At 44.1% G+C, this 11,746-nt stretch overlaps 1 protein-coding gene across 1 annotated transcript in view; it reads right to left on the bottom strand.

Moving 5' to 3' along the window:
• The window catches only part of LOC125304465 (splicing factor SWAP), a 93,544-nt gene extending 82,921 nt beyond the window's left edge, over positions 1 to 10,623 (bottom strand). Inside the window, exons 1-4 of the mRNA XM_048258768.1 lie at positions 10,272 to 10,623; positions 8,542 to 8,705; positions 3,995 to 4,126; positions 1,600 to 1,670 (exon numbers count right to left, since the gene is read on the bottom strand). Coding sequence (XP_048114725.1) covers positions 1,600 to 1,670; positions 3,995 to 4,126; positions 8,542 to 8,705; positions 10,272 to 10,468 — 564 coding nt within the window. The 5' untranslated portion in view covers positions 10,469 to 10,623. The remainder of the gene's footprint in view (positions 1 to 1,599; positions 1,671 to 3,994; positions 4,127 to 8,541; positions 8,706 to 10,271) is intronic.
• Positions 10,624 to 11,746: the final 1,123 nt, after the last annotated feature.

Raw genomic sequence — 11,746 nt, 5'->3', positions numbered from 1 at the left:
GGAAAACAGGGAGGGAAGGAGAGAGGGAGGGAGATGGAGTCATCCACCACAGCATCAAATAAACTTGCCATTAGAAAGATAAAGAGTCTCCTCAGTCAGGCTAGTAAGGATACACAGCAGCTGCTGGAGGCTCACAATAAAAACAGCAGAGAGAGAAAGAGAGGGACAGAGAAAAAAAGTGTGCAAGAGAAAGATAGAGAAAGAGAGGGAGAGAAAGAAAGAGAATGAGTAAGTAAGAGAGAGAAAGAAAGAAAAAGTGAGACAGAGAGTGAGAGAGAGAGAGAGAGGCAGGAGAGATAAATAATTCAGAGCGAACATTTGTAGAACCTAACCAGCTTAAAACTAATTGGGTGTTTCAATCTGGCACTGCTGAAGTTTGAGCCGGTGCCCCAATCAAAATCTCATTGGTCGAGGAGCGAGAGAAACATGAGACAGAAGAGAACAAACTACATGCACAGGTGAGGAATGAAGAAAAGTGGTACTGCCTGGAGGGAAAAGAGAGAAGAGAGGAAGAGGAGAGAGAAGGAGAGGGGGGGGTGCTGGAGTCCCCAGCACTAGTGACAGGGAAGGGGAATCTCCAGAGAAGATGCAAAACAAAGGCAACTGCTCAAAGACAGTTGCGGGATCCCAGTCGTGACGCATCATGTGTGTGTTTGTGTGTGTGTGTTTTGTGTGTGTGTATGTGTGTGTGTGTGTGTGTATATGTGTGTGCGTGCATGAGTAGGCTCCCAATCAGCACGCCGAGATGAAAGACTCGCCGCCTTGCATACAAGCTGCTGGCAGATGAAAAGGGTTGAGCTCTCTCTCTCTCTGTCTGTGAGTGTGTGTGCGTGTAGGGCGGAGGGGCCTGTGAAAATGTGTGAGAAGGAGGGAAGGCTGAATCAGGCAGCACTCTCCCAAACTTGGATGATCTTCAGAGGCCAGGGCAAGCATTAAACTTGCTGCCTGCGCTCTCCTACACCCTGCCCATTTCGGCTCAGCCCTTACATTAAAAGGCAGAGGGGCCAATTTGGGGACATCCACCCTACAACACAACCATGCTGCAGACAGCATTCAGTTAATGACCAAAGCAAATGGGTCAGACAAAAAGAGATGACTGCAGTTTTTGTCTATGAAGGCTGAGAAATGATTAATGCTGCCTTTCTAACCCGAACTGTGAAGGCCTCATCTTTGTCTTTTTGCTGATAAGTCATATAGCAGGTAATGCATCACACAAGACAAACATTTCACTATCCACTATAATCTCAATGACTTTTAACTATCCAATATGATCTCAATGACTTTTAACTATCCAATATGATCTCAATGACTTAACTAGCCACTATGATCTGAATGACTTAACTATCCACTATCCAATATGATCTCAATGACTTTTAACTATCCACTAGGATCGCAATGATTTGTAACTATCCACTATGATCTCAATGACTTTTAACTTCAGTGTCCAGTCAGAAGATGCAGTAGATCTAAATTGCCTCAAGAGCATCTCAAACCAAACACAATGCACAATGCTGACATACTGAGGTGATAATTAATACTTTAAATGTGTGTGTTTATCTGTGTGTGTGTGTGTGTGTGTGTGTGTGTGTGTGTGCTTACCAGTTCCACATCAGGGGGTATGATGAGGCCTGGGGGGGCTACAAAGGGTTCCTCGCTGTCCTCTTGTGCTTCTGCAGGAAGAAGAGCACAGCCAATCAGGACCAGACAGCAGAGCACAAACAGAGACTCAACAACAGGCAACGTGATGTGAGGCACCGCATCCCCCTCCGCCGCCCCGGAACTCCTCCTGCACTTAAAGCTTCACTTTTAGTTACCGGAACTTTCTTCTGAGCAGCAGCGTTCAAACTTTGTTTAGGGACTCCAGCAATCAAACCAAGCTCTATCTGTTCCACACAAAAACACACACACACACACACTCACTCTCTCTCTCACAGTTGCAGTCAGGACACACACACTCCTGTGTCAGCAACAATGGGTGATAGGTCAGCTGGAAACTGGGAATGAAATTTTCATGTTGTAGCTGCACTGGTAGCTGTAGATGGGCTGGGGTAGAAGCTTTTTTTTTCTCTCCTGGCATGAATGCAACTGGTGCATTAGTGCCAACTCTGCCAACCTTAGCAAAAAGCATCTGTCCTCGCTCTACCATGTCTCTCTTCCCCAAGCCCCCTAATCTCTCTCTCTCTCTCTCTCTCTCTCTCTCTCTCTCTGTGCACATCACTCCACCATAGTGACTGCACCGTGGCCTGCAGGAGCTCAATCTGCCCAAATCAGTTTATGAAGAGCACCAACGTGTGGTCAGCCTGGGGCGTCGGCTAACGATCCGGGCCCCTGCTGATGGCGTGGAGGACAAATCACATCGACTACTTACGTTCCGACAACACTCATGGTGAGATGGGCTCCTGCTACGTGTTCACTCAATTCAGACTTTTTAATAAAGTAGCACTAAGGCGTTTTGGTCGAAAACTAGCGAGCTAACTCCCTAAAAGGCATATAAAAAAATACCAACGCCAGTATGTATGTAGCACTGGTGAAAGCCTGCTAACTAGTGCCGTTTGGTACTATAGTTGGTCATGTTATGCTGTGAAAGACATTCCCGTAATGGCAAGGTGGCCTGCGCTTTGGCCTCGGCAAAAGGCTTTCAGATTGATCCTTGTCAAGCTGCATTTAAAAAGCATGGGGCGGTTCACAGCTGGCAATTTGCTCCCGGCCTTCTCGGGTAAAGTACAGGTCTCTCGACAGCTGCGCTGCCAATATCAGGAGCCACGCTGACGGATAACTTTGTTTCCGGAGACTTCTACCGCCACTGGCAAGCTCTGGGCCTTCACTCACCAGCCACTCAATTAGACCAATGACCTCAGGCGCTGAACTCTGGGAGAAAAAACATGTTGATGGTGATTCTGGTGGAGGTCGGTGGGAGGGCGAAGGGACAAATTAACATGATCCAGGTGCGCCTCATAAACATGACAAATAAGCACCGAAACAGACCAGCAGCAATTTCACATCCGTACGGCTCCAGGTGACATTATTGCCTTTTCCACCCAGAATGACTAAGCGGTACAAAAATAAGTCCCACTTTAGTTTTAGCCTGGCTGAGCTGTAGCACAGAAAGCACTGCGATTAAAGCTGTGGGTGAAACACACACAGCTAGTGCTAACTGGTGCTTTTGGGAAGCAAGAGGCGGATACTCGTGATTTCTTTTTGTTATTTTACAGCTATTTGCTTCTAAGAGAGCACCATAACGCAAGTAGTACTTGCGTGTAATGGCTGGACAAAAGGAAGAAAGGTTCTCAGCGTTAAGCCTAAGAGCAGAGCCGGCAGTAGTAGTGCAGACGGGAGACGGGAGAGGGAGGGCTGGTGCATGCAGAGCAGAGTGTCTGCTTCTCATTCTGCTCAGGGGGCCCTCCGACACCGCCGCACCTCCCTCCAGCCCGCGGGGCATCACAACAGAGGCCAGGCCCGTGCCCGCGCTCCAAGAAGCGCCACTGAGGAAGTATTCGACACACAGAGAGGGCTGGGTGCCTGTCAGGATATCGGTGTGTGGACGTGACAGCCAGAGGAAGGGAGCGAGACTATGAAGTCTGCTTTGGAAATATCTACATGCAGTTGGAAATCTACATAGCAGTTATGGCAGACAGGTTTATAATGCATTAAAGCAGTGTGCGTGTGTGTGCATATGCATGAAGACCTGTGTGTGTGTGTGAGAAAAGAGAGAGAGCAAAAGAGAGAAGAAGAGAGTGAGACAGGGAGAGCGAGAGAAAAGTGAGGGACTGTGAGAGACAGAAAGAGTGAGAGAAACGGGAGAGGCGGGAGACATGCTTATCTCTGTCTCTAGGCAGACATGGGAGGTTCAGCTGTAACATCTCCCCTGCCCCGTCTCCTCCTCCTGCCTCCATGTCACCTCCTCACCTGTCTGCTCACCTGCCACCCTCTAATCCCCCACGCCTCCAGTGCGAGTTTAAGGGGGGGGTGAGTGCGTGTGTGTGTGTCCTCTCACCTGCTTCCTTGTTGGCCTCCTCTTCCTCAGTGGGCTGTGAGGGGTCGTAGTAGTCGGCGCTGTAGCGGTAGCCCACCGCGTTAAACGTACCCTCGTCCGCCAACGCCTCACTCAGCCGCTTGTACTCCTCCTCTGAAAAACACATGACGCACACACATTATTGTGGGCCTGAAGTGTGAGGCAAGCACAGCTGTGTGTGTTATAATCCCTTACTAGGCTAAGTAAACACACACAAGACAAAACAAATAGAAACACAGCTCTTGGACACAACACACATTTTTTAGACAAATATGAAATAGTTGTTGCTCTCCTAACAACAAAACAATAGTGAATTAGAAGCCTGTTTACACATTCACAACAATTCCATACATACAGCTAGCACAAAGAAAACACATGTTTTATGTATCCTCTTCAAAGCTATTTGAATATTGTATACAACACAGTGTATATTTCTGCTGAGAAAACCCTTGGGACAGAATAACAAAACGGACATTGTTTTGTGTAACTAATAGCTAATAAAAGTAATGCTGCTGTTTGACAAATTGTTGTTTTTCCATGAGTCAGGTTAAGTGAAGCATACAATGTCTGACCAGCCTCTGAGAGAATAAACAAACTCAGGCCATCTTTAATAGATAAGCTTTTTGTTTGGGTTGTCACAAGCATCCTCCAAGATAACTTGGCTAAGGAGTCCTTAGGAGTACCTCCGGTACTGCATATTGTTCTTCAATAATAAATGAGAACTCACTTCAGTCGTATAGTATTTACACAATATAGCCTAGTTCCTATAGTCCAAGGGAGTTTTCAAATGGATTAAACACATTGTGTTACCCCGAAGTCTCTCCTGAGAATAGGACAGTGCCTCTTAATCAGTGATTTATTACCAAGCATCTGAAAATTAAGCAGTGGTCATAGCTTGGTAGTCCCTAAACAGACACCTATTTAAGAAAGGCCCCTGAGTCAGCAAGCTAAGAACAGCAACTGTTGGCAGGTGATACAGATTAGGACAAACTCCAAGGACACATGGACAGGGTTTCCTGACAAATTAAAAACAAAAACAAGCCCGGCAGTGAGAGCTTATAACAACAGATAGGGCCAATTCTGAAATACTGGAGATTTGCGCTGAACTCTCAGGTGACACTATGCAAAACCAGTGAAGTTACTGTAAACAACTTCCAAAGGAAGGGCTTGAACATAACTGATGTACATGTAACATCAGTTATGTTCAAGCCCTTCCTTTGGAAGTTGTTTACAGTAACTTCACTGGTTTAACTGTAACGTGACTGAAACCAGGACATATAGTTATTTCAGTTACACCAGCTTATTTTTTGTATGTGGGAAGGAGACTCGGTTTAACTCTGAACTTTTAAATGAAAAATGAGTATTGAAATGTTCAATTTCACAACAGTATTTAAGACCGTGGCGTTTTACCAACGTCAGGCCTAGCTGTATCTGCCCTCAAAACATATGAACAAAGGAATAAGCCCCCAAATAATAAAAAAACTCCATTCAAACCAAACTGAAAATGTTCAATACGCGGTTGTTCGTTAACCCACTTCAATAGCATACATATAAAATAGTAGTCAGTTTCAACAACCCTCTATTGAGCTCAGGAATATTAATGCAGGCTACCAGTTTTTCCGACAACGTCGGGTCACATAGGCCGACAACACAAAGTGAATCGTGCTCCTAGAGCATCGATCTCTAATCAAAAAAAGAAAATGAAAGAAAGAAAATGTATGAAACGAAATCAAAAGTTAGAGTAGGTCAAATATCAACTGAAGGAGTCAGGGGTGAAAGAAGGGGTGAGGCGTTTTGTTGTGTGGGCGCCCATCCACGGAAAAGTAGGCTATAGTTTGTTGTAACAAAGGAATTTAAATGGGAATTGGGGCAGCGGTAGGTATTGAGGGCAGGTGAAAGGGTTTTGGAGGCTACAAACAGGCTTAGGGGAAACCGGTCACAACAGAAAAAGTTTGTATCAAACCCGGCATCCAGCTGTTAGGTCATAGAAAGCTCCTTCTCCTTGTGTCTTGCAGAATTCTCGAGAAAGCGGATGTCGGGGTCCAAAAAGTGCTCCCAGGGCATAGAATAATCCACCAGAGTATCCCAATAGAATACATACGATCCTTTCCGTTTTCAGTACTTCTCTCTTGCCGCAACTCATCCGCCATCGGCCCACACTCTCCCATACAGACTTCATTAAAATAATGACAGGCCCTACGCTCACTCCGTCATCGGCGTCCGTCCCAACACAAACAGACCCCCTCAACTGCCACCAGTCTCGCCAAAACCCACCAGTTACTATTTAATTAATATATTATTATCATTATAAGTAGGCAGGCATAGCTGACCGCTACATAACAAATAATAAATAAATAAATAAATAAATAAATAAATAAAACCTGCCAGACAGCATTGGGAGCAGTAGGTGTGCTTAGGATTATTCCCACACAGATGCCCATGCACAGTAATGAATATGGAAGTGGATTATTAAATGTTAACTACTGTTATTTACATTTTCTCCCAGTGGCTATAAGAGCCACCAAGTGGAAATTTCCAACCACTAGCAACAAGGAAAAAGAAAGAAAAAAAACGTTTGAGAGTATGATCCTTTTAGATCCTCTTCACTAGAGACCTTGACAAGGCTGTACAGTGGGTGGGAGTGCAGAAGTCTAGAGATACCTTCCCAATATTCCCCTTGCCTGACATGTGTTTGCCTACACAACTGCCAAACATCATTTGGTTTTGACGAGACAGGTCTCTGGACGTATGACTGATGGGCAGTCACGCGAACCGTCCTAGCATCCGCTTCCACTATGACAGGGCCCATTTCAATATCCATTACCATCACCCAAGCGCTGGCACAAGAGCGGTAAGGACGAAACTGCACTTAACATAATCAATATAGCTTATTACGTTTTGCCTGATCTTAATGTAGAGTGATGGCAGCCTGCTGAAGCCAAAAAAGGTTTGAGTATCTATCTGAAGGACAAGCTCCTTGTCTGTGTCTGTCTGTCTCTCTGTGTGTGTGTGTTCAGTCTTGAGCAGTGGGTTAATGACTATGATGACTGGTGCACAACCCTGCTGCTTAGTGACAGGGACACCATTCATACCCTGCTCTCCACTACGCAGCCATGGTCAGCTGCATTATACAAGATAGGCCATTTAATCACTATGGACCGTTACCCTTCTAATTAAGATCCACTGATAACTGCAGACATCCCTGAACCCATTTACATTTTGCACTCATCACACTTTTGAGACAATAAGAAAGACGAGGTGGCAAATAAATAAACAGAAAGGACTTTCCCTAGAGGAGCTAGATTATTTAAATAAATTAACACGAGGGCAAGTAAGTCTAATCACTGAACTGGCAAAATACCTATGAGTAAGCCAAATGGCTTGTTAAGCTGATCAAGAGGATATAGGCAGGAGCAGTGGGGTTAGCAGAGTTAAGACTGCCTGTACGGGACGTTAAGAGGAACCATGACATGAGCAGGGATGGTGGGTGGTTGGGACTGAATGACACCAAACAGAAATAGGAAAAACATGAATTCCTGACTTATATGTCCTACTCCTCAGCCTATGGAAAAGGGTCAACAAATGTATGCCATCCTAGTCAAAATCTTGTCTGCCGTCATTGGCAAATGTGTTAGAAAAAGAGTGACTTGAAGAGTGCTGGTGCGTATGCATGTGGCAGTCAATGATGTCTCTCTACTAACATGTTCTGACTCACCCCCTCTTGAATGAAGGCCCCTTACAAATCTCAAAACCTCTTAAGAGAAAAACAAGCATCAGTGCTTCACAATTTGCCAAAATAACTCGGCTGTTCAACTATTCATTTTAGTCCCTCATCCAAAAATCTCATCAATAATACTCGTTGTTTTCTACTGAATTGTTTACTTTTGAACAGTATTACTGTTCTTTATTCTGGACATTTTCCATATTGATTGGGTAAAAATGGTAAAAATGCATCTGACCTCAGAGTCCGCCTGTATCACAAAAGAGGAATTGCAACTAAGCTGTTTCAGAAAATATGTTTGAATAAAAGAGAATACATCTCCACATCTGTGAAGAAAACATGCAAGGCTCCATCAGTCCATCTCCTTTATTACTATGACTGAAAGACTGAGAAGATTAACAAAGCAGCAAGGCCATGGGCTTTAATTCAAGGTTCTCTACCATCAACTGCTAAACAAATACAACTGAGGAACTCTAGAGAGGTCTTTTGGAGTAACAAGAGGAGTTTCATAGTAATCCTCAAAAACAAGATTTGTCTATACTCTTAATAATTCTTTCGAATCAGTGCTAACACTGTGCAAGCATACAGCATCGCAGCCTCAACATCCACCAGGCTGAGGCCAAAAGTGAAGTGAAGTGAAGAGAATCTGTGAAAGGGGTTGACTGACACACCTGACTCCTTTGACACCTACATGACCATGAACAGCTCACTTCTAAGATCGTATTTCACCTTCATTTAAAATAACTAGTGTGCCATCGAATGGACAACAAAAACACAACAATTTGCCATCCCTTTTGCTCTAACTCACCTTGTCTGGCCTCCTCTTCTAAGAGGTCTGTGTGAAGAGCCAGGTATCTTTCCTCATCACAAAGGGCTTCAATCCTGGCCTCCTCCTCCGACAGCTGGTAATCGCGGTTCCAGGAGTCAGCGTCATATTCAGAAAGGTCATGCAGGTGACCCCGTCCATCATACCTGCAATGTGAGGGGCATGGTTAGAGTGTGACTGGAAGCCGTCCAAGCGGCCAAGCACACAGAACATACTCACCACTCTGGGTGACCCTATAAAAGAAAAATAAAGGCTTTGGATCTTTGGACAACATGAACAGATGGAAAAAGTGGTAAACAAACAGAAACAAAGCTACTTTCTACTACATGACGTTTTACTCCTTCAACAATGCAGAGCAAAAACGGTATAAATCCCTGGATGAAGCAAAGGCCAGAAGCCTTACTGGAGCACTTCTTGATGCATACAGACCAACCTGTTCTCCCTCACTCTAAAAACTGGAGTTTGACTGAAATCCAAACTATTGCCCTCACCCATGTCCCTATCCTGAATACAAATAAGAGCAACAAAACTAACAAAACAAAACAAGAAGAAACGGCTCACCTCTTACCTTTACATGGTTCAAAAAAACATTCCACCTTGAAACCCTGAACCACTTGAGACAGCTAACATCATTCCGATGTGTCTTTTTTTTTTATTATTGTTAGAAACAAAAAGAGGTAACATCCACACAAGCCCGAGCACATAAATACCTATCCGCAAGAACCCAAATGGACGAAATTTTCCTGCGTTCGCTCCTTTTTTCCACCTCTCTGTTCCAGTTCTCTTGGAGAGGAGTGTGCAGATGGGGTGGCAAATGGGGGGGCCGGAGGGACCCCTTTAGCCATACTTGCTGAGGAAATAAGGTCTGGTTATGTGATAAGAGAGACACATACATACACATTTGGAACAGGAAACAGCACCGTGCTGATTAAGGTGGCTCAAACAAGACAGTCATTATTGTTAGTTAGCAATATTAAGCCATTCAGACCCATGGCCAAACTGTCACTGATTTTTAGTTTGAAGTTACCTTTTGATCTCAATGAGGCAAAGCAGGCCAGGTGGGTTCCCCGAACACATATTTGCAAAGATGTTTGACTAATGAAGAGCCACCTTAGTTCACACATAGGCTTCACATCAGTAGTGTCTTTTTGTAAGGGAATTTGCTGTGATTTGCAGCTGAACACGTGTGAACTTTTCAAACCAAAATAAAAACCATCTATTCAAGGAGGCTGTAACCAAAGCAAATTCCTTCCATAAGACAAGATGCACCAGGCCTCCCCTACAGACGACAGTGCAAACACATGTATTAGTGATTGTCTTTTGCAAGTATTTGTGTGGCCAGTGGTTTTGAGGTGTAGAACAACAAATTAGGCCTTGCCCAACTGGCTTAAGCTAACTGTTATGCTAGCAAACAGGTGATAAGATAGCTACCAAACAAACTATGTCTAGGGGAGGAAGGCTGCATCTTGTCATGTTTGAAATCACTGAAATAACGCTACAGGCTCTTCGTCTTCTTTCAGCTAAAAGCGAAGCGGTGTTAGAGCCCTAGAAGTGGACGCAGTCTCTCTGTCTCTTTGGCTCTGTTTGGGCTAACGTTAGCAAGCTAGCTGCAACATTGGCTACAACCGCGCCTTGCGCAAAGGAAATCCAAGAGGTCACTTCGGAAGGCAAAGTTGGTTAAGTATGTATCCCTGTGAGTTTGTTCAACCGACCTATCAATCATGATGCTCTTGTCTCCCATCCATGGGATAAGGTGTTTGCCCTGTTCGTGGAAGTGAGCCCTCTCATCGTCCCGGAACAGCTTGCAGGCATAGCCAAAAACCAGGAGCTCCGCATACTTGGTGCTTTCACTCTCCTCCTTCACAGGCTTGTTATGATGGTCCTTCTTACTTCCTCCCCGTCGATACATCCCAATATTTTCGATACTAGAGTATATAACTTTGGAAAATCACTGTATTTAAACGTTATCACCTAAAGTCTTCTCATTTCCACCAAGATAGCACATCTAACTACTCCAGTTTGATTTTTCAAAACTGCAGAGCACACAGGGAACCAACATGGCTGTCTGAGTATAATCATAGTGTTTACTTGAACAGCAGATTCGAGCGTTTTATAATCTGTAAATGTAAAAAATAGCGTGGGTATAAAATATAGAAACATGTATATTTTAAAGACAGGTACAGAATAGTCCTTATTTTAATGGTGAATTTCGGATGAAAGAAAAAAATAACGTTTTGGGGCTTGCCCACACTATATACTTTAGTGTTGAATGTGCGATTTTTGGCATGAATATCTCGCATACAGAAGCGAAATAATTCATCAACCAATCAACATCAAGTGACACAGTGAATCCAAAAATCTACAATTAAATCTTCGGTCAAACCAGAGCCCGTTTTAATCTAAACGTATTTGGTAAAACCTAGGTTTTTATAAAGCTATAGTCAAACCTGAAGAAGACGGTATGAGTCAAACCTTTGGTTAAACGGGAGGGGGAGTTGACTTCACATCTGCCACAGTGGTGTCCAGCTGGTTATTTTTTATTTTTTTTGGTAGGCCTAGCCTAGTTGCAAAAAAGCCTATGTCTGTAAACTATTACCAGATTATTGTCAGTGTTGTTTTTGGTGATGGGGTTCACACAGCACAAGCTGAATTGAATTTCCCCTTGGGGATCAATGGTCAAGTATCTATCTATCTATCTATCTAAGCATCTGTATTGGCTTAATAATCAAAATCTTTACCATGATATGTCCTTGCTCCACAGATGGTGCATATTGAATTGAATTGTAGCCTATCATTTGGATAGAAATGTGCACTTTGCATGAATGTTCTATTGAAACATAAGCCAGTGAGCTTTTCATACATTTGGAATGACACAATGCATAGAGAACGCCTGACTGGTTTACTCATGGACTGTATACAATCTATTGGTTTACTGGTTTGAGTTATACTTGAAAATAAAATTCTGACACTCAATGGTCTTGAGTCTCTAGTCCTCCTTGCCTGTGCCTGTTGAGGTGTCCACGACCATGGCAGCCTTGACAGGGACATCAAGGAGGTGGTCATCCCCCAGCCCCCACCCCCTCACTACCAGTGCAACACTCACCTCCACCATCACAGGCTATCGTACCCCCACCATCACTGGATATTGCACCCCTCCCCCACATTGCGACCACGAACAATGAGGTGA

Source organism: Alosa alosa, chromosome 12 (genome assembly GCF_017589495.1).
Source record: "Alosa alosa isolate M-15738 ecotype Scorff River chromosome 12, AALO_Geno_1.1, whole genome shotgun sequence".
Taxonomy (NCBI): domain Eukaryota; kingdom Metazoa; phylum Chordata; class Actinopteri; order Clupeiformes; family Clupeidae; genus Alosa; species Alosa alosa.
This window is presented reverse-complemented; position numbering and strand designations above follow the sequence as displayed.